The following is a 19838-nucleotide window of genomic DNA, read 5'->3' as shown; positions in this document are numbered from 1 at the left end:
GAATAACATTCACACAATCGTAGGACATACCTTACAGTATAGATACTTGTTTTATTCAAGTAATGTTACACAATACATTCAACACTTTCGTTTGCGAACCCTATCAAACGTATCACTTTGGTGCGGATGAAAGCTTACTACACTCACTAAGCGAAGAAAATAACAAATAGTAATTCTACAGCAACATTCTTTGGACACTACTACTACCACTACCACAAGCAGTAAATGCGTGGTGGTACGCAGACAAAGCTATGTCAAACGCAGCGAGTAGTTTCGCTATGATTAAACTCTACCGTTCAGCCGGTCCTGAATCTCTTGTAAGCTAAGTCCCTTGGTTTCCATGACGGTTGTAAAGGTAAATAGGAATGCCACACCACACAGAATGCCAAAGATCCAGAACGACCAATGCGAACCGACGGCCTTATCAAGATCGGAGAAAAATTGCAGGATAAGAAAACCTAACACCCAACAAGTAGAGGCAACGATCGACGATGCGATAGATTTGACATTTGCCGGGAACATCTCCCCCAGCACTGCCCACGGTAACGGTCCAAATCCGATGCAGTACACCGACACGAACACGATCAGCGACATAATCGGTAACCAGCCAAGGCTGTCGATGGAGGGTGATTCCGTGTGCTTGAGGAAGAAGTACAGTCCCATCGTACCGAGCGATATGCACATGCCGCCAGCAGATGTCAGCAGAATCGGCTTACGTCCCAGCCGATCGACGATGAGAGGTGTGGCACCACTAGCCAGCACCTGTACCGCACCGACAAGGATGGTTGAAACGGCCGGTGACAGACTGCTGCCGGTGCTTTCGAAGATGTTCTGGCTGTAGAACAGTATAATGTTGATGCCGGACAGCTGCTGGAAGCTGATCAGACCAGCACAAATGATCAGTGCCTTCACGTTACCGGCATTTCGGAATAGGTCCAGCACCGTACCCTTGTTTTTGAGCGACTCCTCAACAGTGCTCGTTATTTCGTGCAGTTCCTCTTGAACACCTTCTACGGTTTTACCGCGCAGAAAGCACAACGATTCGACCGCCTTTTCTTTGTCTCCCTTCGAGATGTAGTAGGCTGGCGTTTCCGGCATGAAGAAGAACGTCGCATCGAACGCAATCGGCAGTACCAAACAGGCCCACTGTAGTGCATGGTATGACACATACGGGCCAATGCTGTACACGTACAGAATGCCAGCTAGAAGGGAGTAGAATTTGGGATAATGTAAATAATGGCGATCAAGCGAAAGAGAGCCAAGCTTTCAGATACTTACTAACGATGCACAACTGCATAAGTGATCCTAGCGCACCACGATACTCGCTACTGGCGATCTCACCAATGTACATGGTTTGAACGGTCATTACGAAACCAACGCCCAACCCTTGTAGGAAGCGGGCCACTAGCACCTGCACTACAGTTGCTGTCGTCAACAACAACACCCAGGACACGAGAAAGAATGCGGAGCTGCCGAGTAGGGTGAACTTACGACCAATTCTTTCTGCTAACGGTCCAGCTATAAAGGGTGCTAATATGGAAGAAGACACAACATTCAGCAAGAACCGTAAAGATTATCATCTGCAAAGCTAGTTGGGGACATTCACTTACCAATTAGAGCACCCAGCGCTACCAAGGACGCTATCCAAGAGTTTTCCGACGTCGATGGGATCGTATCAAGCGGTGAGGTGTCTTTGGACGCAAACTTAGGTCCAATCGGTGAGGTCCAACCGAGCGATGTACCTACCATAACCGAGGCCAGGTTCACTGATACGGAAGAAACATTGAACAGATCGTCAAAATAACATCTCGTAAAACATTTTCACATCAGATGCGCTCTTACCGATAATGCCAGCCATAAACTGGCGCGATGGACTACCCTTTTCCATTTTGGAGAAATGTGAGCTTTCGAGCTTCTCAAAGGTAGCGACTGGTTGATACTGATTAAGTTCAGCAGGATTCATTTAACACTGTGTCCCTGTTTCGGTGAGCAACACAAGCATAAATCATTAATACTGGTCTGGTAATTTGGTTCGTTTCCACACAAAACTCTATAACCACTCTTCTCCACTACTCAAAAACATTTAAAGTTTCTTTTGCACAAGATGTTGGATAACGAACCCTACACTGTTAACTAGTACACCCAGAATTGAGAGAGCGTTGGATCCCTTTGAGCCAACCCTGCGGTCGGGAACCTTGCCGTATGACCGAGATGTTGTGGATGATAATAAATGTCGAGTGCGAAACTTGTCGCGTCTCGATTGTCGCGCTGGTCAATGTCAGGAATTGAATGAAATGCCGTAAGAAGGGTATCGCGGTTCTTAAATACATCGACCGGTGTTGCAATCACGGTAGCACTTGAAGGAACTCCCCGGAACATAAACATACACACGGCCCCCCGATGGAAGAAAGAAGCATACCGCTGAATTTGTGCAAACAGTCAACACACACTATCAGTCAATCTGGTTGTGGCAAAGAGGTGGTGGACACTTGAGCATTCCTATCCTGATTCATATTGTGTGCGGACTATGAGTTAGAAGTTCACAAGTTCCTATAACGGCAATAGTGTCCGATCGGGGTTATCACTGATATAACTAATATTTCCCTTAAAATTTTCTAATAAGTTTCAAGTAAGATATTTAAACATCTCAGCATAAATTCTACACTGCACTTTAATCACGAAACATTTTTACCCAATCTATGATAACGATTATCCCACAGCGCCTGTTTCACGACAAGTCTATCTCTTTGTTACCATCACAATAAAAACATTTAAATTGACCTTTTGTGCAGCTTTGTGCCTTTCATGTTTTTCACTGCACTTACCCTAGCCATAGAAGACGTCTTGTGTGACGCACTCTTCTTAATCTTTACACTGCTTGTAGCTGTACTTAGAAGTACAGTATATACACCAACGTCAACGAGCTAAGCGCGACTAAGCTCGAGGTGGATAGTGCGCATCCGTTTTAAAATGGACCATAGTACGACACCGATTCGCATTGGGATACCGTTGCACGTCAAGGAAATCAATCTTGTCGGATCGATGCTCCCGACTAGAGGAACATTTCGTTCAACGGCCGGCCATTGGTTCGTCACTCCCGATAGCAGGGGTGACCGTGAAATGTAAGTGTCCTAATCCGCGATTGGATGGATTGAAAGGTGACCGGAATGGTAAGAATGGCGTCAGTAGCGGAGATCCTCTTAGCACAAAACATAAAACGAATAACAAAATATTGACGAGCGTGTACAAAAACCCAGCAGTTTGATTAGTTTAAAAGACTAGTTGAATAATTCTTGTACACCTTCCACAACACTTCCTCAAACTTATCGTCGCGAGGAACAATAAACGGAAGCGCACAATCGCAACGCACGTGCGCATTCGTCGCACTCGGATCGGGAAACATTATCATCGATCGGGTAGCTTTATTTCATTGCTTTGGCACCTCTTATGCGACATCGTCTGATCCATCCACGGGTTAGCAAGTGCGTTAGCAGCGTTTTAATTAGGCGCTTGTTTTCTTTGACCATGCTCACGTTGTCGCACGCGGTTTATGTACACCATTACGCTGTGCCAACGCAACTTCTAGCTGGAATTATGAGATGGTCCCGTGCGCATGCAGATGTCAGCGGTCATCGTCAAGGTGTCGGCACTGTGCCGCTTGTGAAATCGCACACCGGAAATGGCAGGATTTCAAGTTCACATTTGATAAACAAACTTTTAGTGCCAGCAAGCGGGATGGTATGGTGGTAGTGTTTTGAATGCAACCGACTCGATTTACATATTGTAACATTGAGATAAACCACGCGATCTATTCTCGTTTTAGCCCGATTTGAACCAGCCCAGTCGGTAGGGTGTGGCTATTTATTTGTGCAAAATGCAGCGCTCGGTCTATAAAGAAACCGACCAGCTTCGGTTGAGATTTCGGAGTCTAGTTTGTAAATCATGTCAAATGATTTTACATCAACAAAACCCGACTGTATTGTGCTTCGCTACTGTCCATCAATCCAAAGCTAAAGACGATCAAGGTTTCCGTATCGTTAGTCCATCGTGGAAGGCAACTAAAACAAAGCGCTTCAACAAACAGCGCCACAACTCTTGTAGATAGTGCGTTTTATTGCACAAATAAAATGGAACAAATTATCAACGAACTGTACTAGGAAGTATAGCAATGATTTTTTTGCTATTTTATTTTCCACAGATCAACAACTCACATATACAAGAGATCTTAGTGTAAGCTAGGGACAGTGTATAAGCAATTGAAGTGATGTGAGTAGTGGGCATTTGTTGAATGGGTAACAATAATAATAATTAATATAAGGTACAGATGCAGGGGACTTGGCTACATGGTAAAAATAAGTCAGGTAAGCCAGAACAGGCCGGCTTGACCTTAGCCAAGAAGCCAAGAAGAGAGAGAGAAAGAATATAAAAGTGGACTCAAGGATCTATTGGGCAGATTTTGTCTATTAAAATAGATTATAACTCCTACTGGTGTAATTTATTTCATTATATTAAAGAAACACTCTGTTTTTTTTGTTTGTTGACAATTGTACTTAAATCGAAAATGTACAAACCAAAAAACACAAAAGAGCTGGAAGACGTAGACGAAAATCTTCAGCAAATAAATGATCGTTCATGATGGGTTCTAATATATTGAATAGAAATTATTCTCTTGTTCCTACAAAGAAAAGGCTTCGTACAAAGAAGGCTTTTACAATTAGAATACACAGGAACAAGCCATCTAAAAAAACCCTGAAGAAGAGAAAATACCTTAGTACAAATGGTTGGAATACAAGATATTATTCCTTTTGTGAATTGAATTCACTTTAAAATAGTTACGTCTCATATCGTGTTTCAATACCATGAACATTTTGGCAATTTAAATAAGCTTGACACACTTAACAAAGTAGAAGTCAAACATTTCGAAACCTCAAAATGACATAACTCAGAAATATCTTTTGAAATTGAAACATTTTCGCATGGCAATTAGAAGAAGGTGCATTTGCATTTTTTTTATTTCTCTCTCTCTCTCTCTCTCTCTCTCTCTCTCTCTCTCTCTCGCTCGAAATAAACACCTGAAGCGCATTCGGCTCTGGTGCACCGGCTGTCTGATGGGTATCTTCCGTCTCGTTGATAGCAAACACGTGCCCTATGATTCAATAGTGACTGGTTAAACAAAACCCGTAGAAGCAGGCACAAAACATTGATGCATTCCTATTTGTGCACGATGCAACCCAACCAGCTGCACTTCAACCGAAAAACTAATCTTTTATCTAATGCTTCACTCCAAACCGTTCGGGTCCGAGTGCAGTTTGTGAAGAATGTGTAATAATCGACCTTCGCTATCGACTCAAACGGGGTTTTCCGCCCTCTGTTGTGTTGAAATTGTTTAACGCTCACACTTCCGGTTTGATCTATTACACTTCGATCGTTAGTTTGAAGCGAAATTGAAGTATAAAAAACACGAAGTCACTCTCGATCGACAAATTAATTAATCCTGAGTTTCTGAGTTGTTCCGTTCGATTAAAGTTCTGAACAAACATTTGTAGCAAAAACACCTTATATAATATTAGTTACCATTTTTGAAACATTTTGGTTTCACTTTTTGGGTTAAATTAATCCGAAAATTTCCTTAAAACTGTGGAAAAACAAACAATATTTGCACTAGTTGTAACAGATATGAATGATCGTCTAAGAAGATTCGACTGTCTGTCCGTTAATTTCGAAAGCTGGGCCAGCACTAAACTTCCCCAGCGCTGCCCACAGTCAATCTAGGCTGCGTTTGATAATCGCTCGACCGTTTGGAATGTTGGTGCACATGCAAATTTGATGCATGCCCCAACGCCTTCCCGCAAGCAAATCGTAGCAAGTGCAGCGCTTAATCAACTTATCAGAACAACCGCATTGGAGAGGGAAAGTGGTGGCTCACTTAAGCGTTGTTTGTGTGTACGTCTGCGTATGCTTGTTGTAATGATGAAGCAAAACAGATGCTTTTTACAACTATTTCACTGTTTACCATTTTCCTCCCACTTCTGTTGAATGTATCGAGAACGAACGGTGATCATCAGTGGTGGCGCGCATACATACGAATGGAATCACCCATAGAACGGGTTACAAACCCGGTACTGACGGGAAATAGGGGGTGTTTCCAGTTTTCCCACATACCGACGGTGTCCCTTCTCTTTCTCTTAACGAGTTTTTCCTTCTTCCAGATGGTGAGAGTGTCGGGAAAATTGCTGATGAGCGATTAAGAACAGCACGTGTTTGTGTCACCGAGTTAAACATGTTGCCATACATGTTTAGGTGTGACCTTTGGGGTCATTAAAATTGATCGCTGATAATATATCATGTGAATGCATTTATTTATGCCCGTCCAGGTAATGAAACAAACTTTCTGCAGTTGTATTAAAAGACTGCTACAGTTTTTCAAAAATTCAACTAAAAAATATCTTTATTTTGTTTCAAAAACATCACACTTCCAATCAATCGAACTGTATTACAGCTTTGTTGAAGTATTAGTAATAGGCGCCAACTGTATCAATATATAAACAACTCCTCAGTTGAGAGACATCGAGAGCCTTGAGTTAAACGTTTTGCAAAAAAAAAATTGAACTTTTTCAATTCATTGATATGTTGATTAGTGAACGTATTGCATTTTATAATATTTTAACCTCATACATGTATGTATTGTTTGTTCTTTCGACTATCGCTCACCTTGTTGTGATTTCCCTATACACACACACACAATAGCACACTGACCTATTGCCCTCTGGTGGTGTTTATCGACATCGCGAATAATTTTCCTCACGTTAAACGAATAGCTACGGTAAACAATCAATGAGATTCTGGTCCAGCACAGATCCGTATTCCGAAGCTAATCGCCACATACTGATGAACTCTTGTCAACGCGTCAGTCTCAAACGAGCAGTGTCTAATCGGGATGAGGCCAAACAAATTGACGTTATCAGGAAGTTATTGAAAAGACCGTACACAGCATGCACTGCTCGGACAGTGTGGTCACATGTGGGTTTTTAGAACCAATGGCAAAATGGTTCACTGGTATAAGCCGTATATAAGTGAAGCATTTGCTTGGTTCAGGATTAGTAGATCTAAATAGTAAATATTCAGACTTGGAAAACACCTAATATAGCGCATTCCAGTAAGATCGCTATCTACTGCCATCGATCGATGTCATTAGGCCAAATGGGGGAAACTATTTACTGCTTTGCTAGTACAAAAACTAAAACAAAGAAAATCGTTTAAAGCATGGAATTAACTCATTACGAAAACCAACCCAATGCACGTATCAATGAGCCACAAGACGGCTCTTCAGTGCGATTCCAGTGAACAAAATACACGTGAAAAACAGGAAACGTGGCGTCGGGCTCTAATGTATGAACAGAATAGACCGATACTTTAGTATCACAGTGCAAACAATGCATTTTGCGCGCAGCGTCCAATAGGACGCGTTCAATCGGTACTGTTGTCAGTGACTAATATTTGTTAAAATGCTTCTGTGCTGCTTGCCGACGCCGCCAAAGCCCCGTGCAAGAATGTAGCGGTCGGTACAAGCACCAGCATAAACAACGGCAGTCCTTATGCGGACGCCACGCGGTTTTATCGTGGAAAATTTGCAACCACCGGTGGCGCCATCTAGCGGCATTGCGAGCAGTTTGAATTACGTTCGTGCAGCTTTTTCGAGCAGTGATATCGTTCGCAAGCGGAAATTTTGGGAGTGTATCGTAAGAAATCGCGACTACATTTCGTGTAACGTTGCTGCTTTTGGTGACGATCAATTTAAACGGAGGACAACAAGTAAGTGGTTAGAAAATAATGAGTGTGCTTTATTGCAAAAAGGTTGGAAGCAAAATCACCCTCATTATAACGAACATTTGTTCTGATCATGGTATGCAAACAATGGCAAATACCAAGAATCGAATCATTAATCATCACGTAATTTTATCCGATGGATTAATGTTCTGTGATCGTTATTGTTCAGCCGCATTTTAAGGTGATGAGAAAAAAATACCCGACCAACGTAAGTTATTTAAGTGCATGATTAAGCGCTTTCATCACTATACTGCATTAAACCTAGGAATGAAGAATGAAAGAAGTAAAACCAGAAATGAACATCAATTATACACCGGTTAAATATGTTATATTTTCCATCTCTTTTTTTTCGATGCATTTTTCCAGCTTCATGTAAAACACACAACCACAGTTCTTTACATTACCAGTTCGTATAGTGCTATAAATTACTAAAATTCACGCACCATCGCCACCATCGTCCGGTGGGAATAAATGTACGTGGAAGGGATGAGGCGACTGTGTTTACATGAGCCGTACGGAAGCTTAGCATGGATGCTCCATTTTCCATCCACTTATTGCTTCGCCTAACACGCTAAAGCCTTTTTTGTTTTACACTATATGTATATGTAGCTCTTGAGGAGTTTATTTAACATTCAGCATATACGCTTTACTCGATATGGCACCATGGAACGAAAATCTTTTATTTTGCCCACTATCTGAAAATCTAGCAATAAATTGAACATGTCCAAAAAACGAGCTGTGACGGCAATAAACCGGATACAATCGAGGTTCTGACTGGTTGTACCATTGGTTAGGGAAGTTGTATTGTGAGATAGGTGGTGATGGTGGTCTAAGGGACTAACAGGGTTTCAGATACACCGGTGCACGGGGGATAAAGTGATCGAAAATTTCCTTCCTTTCCTTTCATCATCTGACTGATATGCGCTAAACAGACTGCGTATATATCGCCTACGATATATTGTTTCTTTTTTTTGCGTTGCTGGACACACGAATTACGAACAGTTGACAACGAGGAACTGTTTAACCTGCGCGTATAGTGGCAAGTAAGCTCCCTGACCGTGGTTCGTTCGTTGAAAACTTATTGCGGCTTAACATCGCTCATAAGCTGAATTAATCGAGCACTAAAGCATTGCAGTAACGCAACCTAAACTTACTTGTTTTAAACTTAGCATATTTCTTACAACCAATACCGCTAACACTCCATTACTGTAGCCTCGTCCTGCAAGTGCACAAACCCCGGCTAAAAGAAGCAAACAAGCTCCGTATTCATACTTTTTCAAAATCATTTCTTTACTATTTTACCCTCATTTACTAGCTATAATGGCAATTTTTTAACTCAGTTGTTTGTTTTTTTTAATCCCATATTTGCTTCCTGTTTCCCATCAGTCGTTTCGATTACTGTGCCAAGTTTTCTACTTTTGCCTCAACGAATAAGAAACCTTTTACCGTCTAATTTCTATATCCTGCTCCTCTCTGACGACTTGTCTCAACGAATGGCTTCCGACTGTTTTGCACCTACAACGGTTTCATATATACTAGTGGGCATGAGAAAGGGCTACAGAAACATATTTACAACACGTTAAAATATACCGCTTTAAACTTATGTAAAAAAAAAATCTTTCCCTAACGACACTACTATGGACACGGAATTTTGAACGATTACCAAACAAACCGAAACGGACGAACACAGATATACTACGTTGTGCTCTCTTTCCTCGCATTAGAAGCTGCACCGGTGAAGAATTACTTTTTGCCACTCAGGATGGCCTGAATCTGTGCGTTAGTTTTTCCTTTCGTTTCCGGTACCTTTATGAACACGTACACCGTACAGATCATCATCCAAGCGCCAAAGAACCAGAACGTCCAGTCGGAACCGAGCATCTCCTGCATCGTGCCGAACGTTTTCGTCACCAGAAACACAAGGGTCCAGTTAAACATTACGGCCAACGCTGAAGCAAGTCCCTTGATGTCCGGAGCACACAGTTCACCCATCATCATCCACGGGATTGGTCCAAAACCGAGCGAAAAGCTGATAATGAACAGTACAACCGAGGCAAGCGGCAACCACCCAATGTTCGATACGTCCACTTTGTCGTTCTGCATCTTGAAGTACACACCGAGCACAATTAAGCACGCGCCCATGATGAAGCTACTCTGGAGCAACAGTATCCGGCGGCCAGCCTTATCGATCAGTATGGATGAGGCAAGCGTCATGACGACCTGCACGACACCAACCACAATGGAACAGACGGCCGGGTCCATGGTACTGCCCGCGGACTGGAAGATTGGTGCCGTGTAGAAGATCACCGCATTAATGCCGGAAAACTGTTGGAAGAACATCAGCAGCAGCGAGATGAAGAGAGCAGCTCGGTTGGTCGCATTGGTGAACAGATCTGACACCTTCGCTTCACCCGAAGCAGCATCGAGATCGGACTGGATGGTCTGAAGGGCCGACTGTGTATCTGCATTTGGTCCCCAGAACCACTTCAATGCTACTCCCGCATCAATTCGACGACCCTGAAATGCGCAATGGTTAGACTATTAAATAACGCACCGATTGGAACGAAGATCGACAAAGCGAGCATACCTTCTTGACCAGGTATACCGGGCTCTCCGGTACGATAAACATTGCCACAATCAGAAGAATCGGGAATATGGCACACAGTATGCTCAGCGTTACCCAGTGCGTGTACGAACCGACGGCGTACACGAACAGAATGCCGACCGTTAGATGTAGCTGGAAGAAAGCTCCAAGAGCACCACGAATTGATGTTTCCGCCACCTCCGAGATGAACATAGGTGCAACGACACAGGATGCTCCCGTTGCAATACCTGGTAAAGAATGAGAAGAAAATCGTCGTACTGAGTGATGGAGAAACATTGGGGCGATTAGGTTTCCATGCTTACCAATAACCAAACGACCAGCGTACAACATCCCGGCACCGTTGGCAAAAATGATCAATGCCCAGCTGATGAGATATGGCAATGCTAGCGACATCGTGGTGTACTTGCGACCGATCTTCTCCGCCAAGTATCCGGCAGGCAGGGCACCAAGGAAGGCACCAACCGCAAGAAACGCTCCTACCCATGATCCTGCAATAGATCACATACCATATGGTGAGTAAATTTTTAATTTTTATTCTCTATTTTAGAAGTTAATCGTAATGTCCTTTTCTTCAATTTATATACTCCCACATACTGTCCACATTAAACTTTGAGTAACCTTGTCCATTATAAAATTATACACTTTTTATTTTTCTCGATGACCTCTAATTACCGTTTCAAGAGGCCACGCTCGACCATATGTTGATATTTACTTAGCCAATCGATTTACCCCCAGTCTTACTGGACAAGAGCTGTCCTTCAAATACTCGCACAACAATCAACGATGACGGCAAGCATTATCGTTTTACTTTATCGATATTGCAGCTTGTTGGTAGATAAATATGCTTGCACAGCCCCATTAGAAACGCATCATATTAGCAACCAACCGGGGATGATGGGTTAGCGTGCACTACCTTCAATGAAAGTGTAATTTATCTTGTACAGACAACCGCAAAACCGTTACGTACGTTGTCCATTCGCGTTTTCCGTTGCATTCGCAATCCTAACGTGGGGGATTTAAATGCAAATACGTTCGGCTCAAGTTTCACGACTAGTGCCAATGGAACCGGTTAAGCTTACCATATGGATTGGGACTTTCCAACAATCCAAAAGTACCACAAACGGGAATATCTTTTTCCAAATTCCCTGACATCCCAAAGGCGTACAATAATTGATATGCGAAGAGTGTATAATGAATCAATAAGTAAATAATCAAAAAGCACTCCTGAGCAATTTCAATAAAAAAAACTGCATAGTGAGCTCAAATCATAAAGTTATCCGATGTTTAAGAACAAATGGAAAAATTTCATCTCATTCTTGATTCTTTCCAACTTGAATTGGTGAATATAGTAACTATATAATTGAATATAGTGAAATCGATACTTTGCAAAGCATTCTTAACTTCAACATTTGCAAACCTTTCAGACGTGACAAATTTTTCTTTTTAATGTTTTTTTTATAATATTGATTATAAGTAAGTAAGTTTATTCCATTAAATTTATTCCATGGGTTCCTCAACAATTTTCCATTTTAACTCAAAAAGACTCCAGAAACATACGCAAAATAATTTCTTCCTACTAATAAATGATTACCATTGATAATCACTAATTAAAAACCGGAAAAGCCCCCCTTTATAAATCGTAATGGCGTGAACTTACATTGCAAAGCTTTAAATAGGTGCAAGCATTTTCACTACATAACAAGCGTACTCATAATCGATTTATCGACGGTGATAAAAATACTATTAATATCTATTTAATTCATCCTTAATGTCCACAGAAAAGATCCACACTCATACATCAAGTGATTTACAGTAGTTAAGTGGCTATAAATTCCCTCAATAAAAAATAATCCCGCCAAATACCGTACAACACCGTACGATTGAAGGAAGAATCCGTGGGAGCCTATTTACGACCCCCAGCAGTAGGTGACAAACGTCAGACGTGTGAGATAAGACGTGGCGCTGCTGATAACGGCGCCCTTTTACCGGTGATCGAGTGCTGCCGGTGCGCAGCAAGTGCATTCTTGTCGCCTTTACTTACCTTCGTCGGTCGTGAGCAGGAAGCTTTCACGCTCGAGCCCGCTGATATCGCTCTGATTGGCCGGCACGAGTTGGGCCAGTACGGGTGAAGTCCAGGCCAGGGCCGTGCCACCACTGACGGCTGCCATACATACTGCAAATGAAGCCAAATTGTAGCTCATTATCTTGTTAAGCAGGCACAACCGAATCGTCCCAAAAACGACCGGCTCAATTGTTGTTGGCCGCACACGGTGTGCGTGCCGTTGGCGTGCGTGTGCAAACCCGAACCGTCTGCGGTTACTTACTTCCGAGAGCAGCGACAAACTGGTTGCGCTTCGACGTTGAGCCCTGTCCCTCCGGGATGGGATCGTACAGCATGGGGTTGGTGGCCCCGGGCGCGTTGCTGCTCATGTTTGCTACCGCTCAGTTGTCACCACGGTACCTGGAAGAGGAAGGTGGAAGGAAACGCACACACACACAATAAGCATTTTTGCTAAGTAAATGGTATGATCTTGTAACACAATCCTTGGTGGAAAATGGACCGTGTTTGGTTTTTCATCCCCTGCCCAACCCTACGCCCATCGGGGTTTGTCCGTTAAGTGAAAATTCAATATTTAAACACTCGACATACGTTCACGTCAGCCACTATGGACTGCCGATGTCGTTTGCATTGGACTGTGAAACGTGCTGCACGCGGCACGAACGCGCCACACCGCACGATCACACACCATTTGTCCATTAATTCACAACACAGCCACACTGCCTGCCCAGCTTGGATGGGGAAAGCAAACAAACAAATTGCGGCACGAAAGGGTACGGTTTCATATCCCCATGGTGTTGGTTCCGATCGATTCCGTCATCGATGCACGGGCGGCCACGGAAATTGTTTTGATGCAGTTTTGCACGGAGCAGCAATACCTTTACCAGCCGCCAATTGCTGGTGGATGGTGGATTGATTTGGTACTGACCGGGCTATCAATCAAGTGTTGATGGATGGCATTTACTTAAGGAGAGCGAATACTATATTACTGTTTTAAATGGTAATTGATTAGAATATCACATTCCGGTGTAAATAAATAAATTTGCAAAAATTAAAATGATTTTGCAGTGTGATAAATTTGGTAGCAATTTTTTAAATTATTTTTTAGATATAGAAGTGGAAATTTTCTCTAAAAATGGCTCCAACACTATCACTTAAACTCGCAAACTCATAAATTACATCAGCCACAAAACAAACCAATCCTCAATTTTGTTCTTTCTTCTCTTCAAACAACACCTTAATGGATTCCACACCCATTTATACTAAACATCATCCAACTTTACACGATCGAACTGTAATATGATCGACGTTGCAAACAAAAACAAAAACTCCCCGTTTGAAACTCTAAACCCACCCTTTTGTCATCACACGTGACGCACACGCGGCAAACTGAGGACAAATGGTTTTACTCTACAAATTACGTTGCCATTGCGATGAAATGATGAGCTGCAGTGCATTGAAAAAATTCGGCACACGAACCAAACCACTCCCGGCTGTTTCCCGGTTCATCCGAGCATTCGTGTTGTCCTTGGGATGACCTTCGCCATCCCCGGTTATGCTCAGGGTTTTCCCGTTGACGGCGAGGAAAATTCGGCCATTCTCGTGTTTGTTAACGCGATTGCTATCACACACCAAACGGTACATAATCGTGGACACCGGGCTGTTAGCACAACACACTTGGCCGTGTTTTGTAGTACAAAATGCAGACCAACCGACTCCGGCCGTTTAGTTTAGGAAGCGTCGACAATGCAATGCCAGTGGTTGTTTCCTTTTCTTTCAACGCTGTTTATCAGCAGACGGATTGTAATTATTATTAATTTAATGATGATGGTCTGTTGATGGAAAGATGGGACCTTCGACGCCAAACAGTAGCAGTGAAATGGCGACACGGTGGTGCCCTTGAACGAAAGGCGCTAGTCGAATGACATTTGCATTGGCTTGTTCGCCCCGACAAATAATGCATTTCAGTTGATAAGAACACATCCGATGTGTGGCATGGGATGGTTTAGGGATCGTGCCGATTAGCGCAGCAAAGCAGGAACGCTTCATTGAATTTGTTTGTAAAACGCATCTAATTATGTATTTGTAATGTTTCCTTAATTTTATAAGAAAGATTTTACCTTGACAGGATATTTTATTCAAATTTTTAAGTATTAAAATAAATTTTTGAATAATAAAAAACTACATCATGAGTATCCTAGCAATAGTTTACAAAAAAAATTATTACCATTCGACAGTATTACTTATTTTGTCTTAAATGTATGTGAACGAAAATAATAGCAGTAAATCCTCCCACAAACGACTTCGTTTTTTTTTGGTTCACATTCCACAGCCACAACAATCAATGCCAATTGTCTTTGGCAATTCATTGATTGGGGATAGCTTTCGCTTCCTGGGTGTATTTTTAACAAACCGACCAAATGAACTGCTCACCCAACTGCTTTACATAATCCGGCCCTATCCCACACCTGGCAGGCATTGTGTGTGTGTGTGTGTGTGCGCGCAAAATTTGCTCAAGTTTGCGAACAGCATTTTAAAAATATGTCTACCCGAATGGTCGATCGAACGAGCTGCGGTTTTTGCGCATACAGAAATGAAAATACACACACGGACTGCACACGCAATGTTTTGATTTTGTTGCGTCTAGATAAGAGGACGGAGAAAGTAGCAAAACGGCCAATGTCAGTGGATGTGAATGGTTCGGGAATCTTGTTTAATCCAGAAATGTTTTGCCTATTTCATGTGTCTAACATACCAAAGAGCTACTGATAGGCCCAAAATAATGCCACTGATAGTAGGGCGGCTCCATCTTATCTGATACTACTGATAACCCCACTGTGTTGTAAAGCGCAATTGCACCCCAGCTGACGGAGCAGTGTTCGAGCTGTTATTCAATTTATTCTATACGACAGATCTACTAGTTAATCACACGGATCGGACGTGGGGTCCAAATCAAGGATTAAGTGGATTTTATTATTGGCATAGTATAAAAAGAATTTGGAAACCCATTCATGAATCAACCGATACTCGCAAGATATCGTCGAAATCTTATCGTTACCGGGTTAAGAAATCGTGCCAATGCACCGCAGCTTTATCTCACGGAAAGCATGCAAGAAATGCGTGCAGATCACGCTCGTTACCTCCTAGCAGGCGTTAATTGGGCAATTGATATCTTCACGGCGTTTGATAAGATACCGGGCCACGCGTAAAATAAGCGGATAAACGAATCATGACTGTACGCAGCTATTATACAAGTTCATTCAAATTACTTCAAAGTGTTGGCTATCTCTCCATGAAGACGTTTCCCCATTCCAGAGCACGATCCGGCTTTTCGTGCATTGAAATTTTTCTATCAACTGCTGCCACATTATCAGTGGAGATGCTTTTGACGGAGTCGTTCGAGAAACATCTCCTCTTCTCATCCTTCTTTACAATCTCGTCTACTCGTTCTACACTACCCAAAAATGTTGATGCTTGGTGCCTTCATTCACGTACGGCATGAACAATGCTATCTGTGCACATACTCCCCGAAGGAAGATAAGACTCAAATGATCAATTACATGTGTCGGACACACGGTCTAAGGTAACGGGTCCGAAAAAAAAGCTGTGATTACTTAATTCATGCCCCCTATCAAATGCCCCGTGACTCTTCCAATTCTTCGCCCTTCTGGTCTGCAGTGTGAAGGTCAACTCACACCTCGCTTGTACCCATTTTCGGTGATTGGGATCGTACAAAAGTGTTGCGATCATTTCGTGCGTAAGTTTGATTTGTTGATCTTTTATTTTTATTATTACGGCCAGGACGGCGCTATTTCTTTAATTCTTGATCTTGGAAGAAAGCACATTCTTCTAGTACAACTTGGATGAAAGCATCTTGCATTTGTACAATACTGAAACGATCGTTCCATAGTTAATCGCAATCAATTTAAACCACAAGAACGAAGCCATTTCCAACACTGGATAGTTTAATCAGTTTTCATCGCCACTGTATTGACTTGTACTGTTTGCTGCTTTCGATCGATCAGAACAAGTTCATCTGTCTTTCATGCCGCACATATACGCTACCAATTGAGTTGAGTTTCCCGGCACACTGTCGCGCTTTTGGTGTAATTTGCGTTCAATTGCGGTCGCATTCATAAGGCAAGATGAGCCTTCAATTGAAAAACGATCAAGTACTGATGTTTCGCACAGACAGACCTCAACGCTCCATCACCATCATCTACGCGACCATATGCGAGTATCATTGTATTTATGCATTTTTTATCGCAAATCATTCCTTTCGAGAGACAAAAACTGGTATGATAAAATGGTTCCCATTTTTTGTTGTACTTCATTTTGGGTGCTGTTTCTCTCCTTCTACCATTATGCAGAGAGATAACACAAGTGTCATTATCCAAGGCCACATGGTCACGGTATTGTACAGCAGCTGGTGCAAATGGAATACAAATGCACTAGATAAAAATGATATGTTTGTGCCGCTATAACAACAAAACGAATTGTTGAACGACACAAACACACCAACAGATCATTGGACTGAGAAGACTGAATTTAAATGCTGAAAAGTCAGCCACATCGTTTTACTTAAATCGTGTTCCCGATGGGTAATTTTTGAACAGTTACAGCTACAACACTAGGCCATTAGATACCATTCGAAACGTGCTCAAAACGCGTACTAAACTTTTCGAAACACCCTATTTGCATGTGTTCGAATGGCGCAACTTGTTTGTAATCATTTTCTGGCAAACACACGCGCGGGTTTAACCGATTTTTACATAATCCCATCCCAAAAACGAAAGGCCATTCAACTTCATACTGGATCGAAAGGTACACAGGTGTTCAAACGAGGATACTTTTGTAGTAAAAAACATTGCGAGATTCGTACCTTCTCTAGCAATCTGTAAACTATTTCTACTGCCAATTTTACGGAGCAAAAACACGCAGTCGATTCACAAACAAGCACTACACAAAATCCTGTTGAAGATCGTCACGAAAGGACACTAGCAGCTAATGCACGGGCCGCGTACAGTACGTGTTCGGCGAACCGTTTCGGCTGCGAGTTCGAACAGTATTAAAGCGTCTCGGAACGTGGCGTACAAGAAATTGCAGCCGGTCCGATTAGAGCGAGAGCTGGTGCGAGTTGGTTCCACCGTTCGCTCTAGCATACGGCCACGCAACGAATTGGGGGAACGCCGTCGCATCCTCCGCAACGTGGGCCCAACGATCGTTACCCCACGCAGACACTTGAAATATGATAATCGTATCCGCGACGACGCCTGCTCCATCCTCACAGCTGGCCGCGATAATCTCGCTCTCTTTTTCTTCCCAATTGTTAAGAGGATTATCTACGAATACTAACGATCGGCGATCGTGCGCTCTTAGTAGAGCGAGTAAAACCGCACACTACAAAACAAACGCAAGATCGTGTTCGGTGATGTAGCGTAAGCGGTTGCTGTGTTTTCCTAAACTTTAAACATCCAGCCTCCAACAGAAAGCGCTCTCTCTCTCTCTCTCACTTGCTCTTCCATAAATAGCAACACTAATGCGTAATGATGATAACGTTTTTCATTTATTTAACTGTACAAATTGTTATTTTTTGTCTCTCTTCCGTGTTTCGCCAAACACGCGTCATACTGTTTGTGTCGCACGGGACATTGTACGTAGGAGATTTGGAACGAATGCTCACCGAACATGGCGTGCAAACGAATGAGAATGAAAGTATGGTTTTTGCATAAATAACTCAGGCTTATGCGAGCGAAAGATCGTGCAACCAGTTCAATCCAGTGTTGGAGGTGTGGAACTGGCGCGAAAATTCGATCGACGTGATCAACAGAGATTTTGACATTTTTGGGGGCCTGCTCGGAAAACTGGTTTGTGACGGAAACCAGTTGTTTTCGGGTCGGATTATCTAGTTTGGCTGGGATGTTTTTTTTTCACCTGGGAGGTAAAATATTAATTGACACACGAATAAAAAAAATCATTTTTCGTACATTACATAATGCTTTAATAGAATTAAAACGCAAATCGTTTTATGTAGTCGTTAAATTATCATCAGGTAAATTAATATCATTCTCTAGTGATCAACATTTTCAATGAAAGTGATTATTTTTGAAGGATTTTTTTCGTATAAACTATAAATACAATAATCTCTACAATCAGTGACGTAAAATGTTTGCAGCCAGTTACGATGCCAGTGCGTAAATGCAATCCTACAGGTTACCACCACATGCGTACAACAGGTCACACAGGTCCTTTCATTGAACCTGCGAAACCCGGTTTTACATACCGTGCTGGACAATCTACACAACACACCCCTATCATACCATGGCACGGATCCCGTACGATAGTCGTCCGATTCCGGGTGTACATGCGCACTATCAACCGCGCTCAGTTCCCCTCACCGTCTCACACCAGTGAGAGAGAAAATTCGTCTTTTAGACACTTTTCCCTTTTGGGAGCAAATTGACTTTCACTTGCGTAGTGTCCGATGGAAGGCGCCTTTCCAGCGAATGTTTCCAACGAACATTTGTAATCACTTCGCTGTATTATGGCCACCGCACGGTTCTAATCAACAAAGCCTGTTTGTTTTGGTGCCCTGTACGTCCCCAATACAGTACAGGCCAGTTTGATCTGTCGGCAATCTGTTATCTGCACACCCGGAATGAACCTTCTCAACATCCGTCAACTTGTCAAGCAACATTCGGCCAGCTACAAATTGCGTCGTGTCACTGTATTCTATCAACGCTTAAATCGTTGGGCTCTGAGTTGCTCTGAGTATGAACATTAAGAATTGTTTCCCCGTTTAGCCTTAAACAAACAACAGTCAGCAAGGCCACTGCATCGTTGTTGCATAATAGGGACATGGAATTCCTATCACCCGTGAACCCCTACTAAGGTTATCGATTGTATTCACCTGCTGCCGTGGAAATGGTTTCCAAAAAACACTGTCTGCACTTCTCAGTACGCACTGACGCACTTTAATACAACTCGCTAGTAGTTACCGGCACTAGGACGAGTTTATCACGTCCTGTTTATTCCACTGCCAGCCAAACACTAAACCCCAAAAATACACGTTCGCACTCGCCTCGGATGGTGGTTGATCGATTTTCACCCCACCGGAAGAAAACGGTCTTATAAAGGAAGGTCTTTCGGGTTGCACTCCGGACAACTGTGCGGCTGGTTTGGATCCCACGCAGAAAACACCGAAGAGGGAAACCGGTAACGCGCGTCCATAAGAACGGCATGGAACTCCCACACTACAATGTCGGTTCCCTTTCCAGAAGCAGAGCATAACTCCACGTGACGTCAACCTACTCGCTCTAAGTTGCTCTCTGCTCCTGTTCGGAACGG

At 42.8% G+C, this 19838-nt stretch overlaps 2 protein-coding genes across 11 annotated transcripts; both read right to left on the bottom strand.

Moving 5' to 3' along the window:
- Positions 1 to 27: 27 nt before the first annotated feature.
- LOC125761669 (facilitated trehalose transporter Tret1) lies at positions 28 to 6877 on the bottom strand. Of its 8 annotated transcripts, none has more exons than XM_049423018.1 (5): positions 6712 to 6877; positions 1843 to 1977; positions 1611 to 1766; positions 1279 to 1530; positions 28 to 1202 (listed from the first exon to the last, which is right to left on the bottom strand). In XM_049423018.1, the coding sequence occupies exons 2-5, from the start codon at positions 1961 to 1963 to the stop codon at positions 283 to 285; spliced, it is 1449 nt and encodes a 482-aa protein (XP_049278975.1). In that variant the 5' UTR covers positions 1964 to 1977; positions 6712 to 6877; the 3' UTR covers positions 28 to 282. The 8 variants fall into 8 exon arrangements, with proteins under 8 accessions (XP_049278975.1, XP_049278976.1, XP_049278973.1 ...); XM_049423019.1 differs by lacking the exon at positions 6712 to 6877 and adding an exon at positions 5575 to 5725; XM_049423016.1 differs by lacking the exon at positions 6712 to 6877 and adding an exon at positions 2826 to 2997.
- A 1256-nt stretch (positions 6878 to 8133) lies between these two features.
- Positions 8134 to 19574, bottom strand: LOC125761670 (facilitated trehalose transporter Tret1). Of its 3 annotated transcripts, none has more exons than XM_049423024.1 (6): positions 19402 to 19574; positions 12757 to 12893; positions 12474 to 12605; positions 10735 to 10920; positions 10415 to 10659; positions 8134 to 10344 (listed from the first exon to the last, which is right to left on the bottom strand). In XM_049423024.1, exons 2-6 carry the CDS (start codon positions 12860 to 12862, stop codon positions 9571 to 9573), a joined length of 1443 nt encoding a protein of 480 aa, XP_049278981.1. In that variant the 5' UTR covers positions 12863 to 12893; positions 19402 to 19574; the 3' UTR covers positions 8134 to 9570. The 3 variants fall into 3 exon arrangements, with proteins under 3 accessions (XP_049278981.1, XP_049278979.1, XP_049278980.1); XM_049423022.1 differs by lacking the exon at positions 19402 to 19574 and adding an exon at positions 17374 to 17580; XM_049423023.1 differs by lacking the exon at positions 19402 to 19574 and adding an exon at positions 13846 to 13986.
- Between the last annotated feature and the right edge of the window lie 264 nt (positions 19575 to 19838).

The sequence above is a fragment of the Anopheles funestus genome, chromosome 2RL, assembly GCF_943734845.2.
Source record: "Anopheles funestus chromosome 2RL, idAnoFuneDA-416_04, whole genome shotgun sequence".
Lineage (NCBI taxonomy): Eukaryota > Metazoa > Arthropoda > Insecta > Diptera > Culicidae > Anopheles > Anopheles funestus.
Note: the sequence above shows the minus strand (reverse complement) of the source record. Positions and strands in the feature narration are given on the sequence as shown.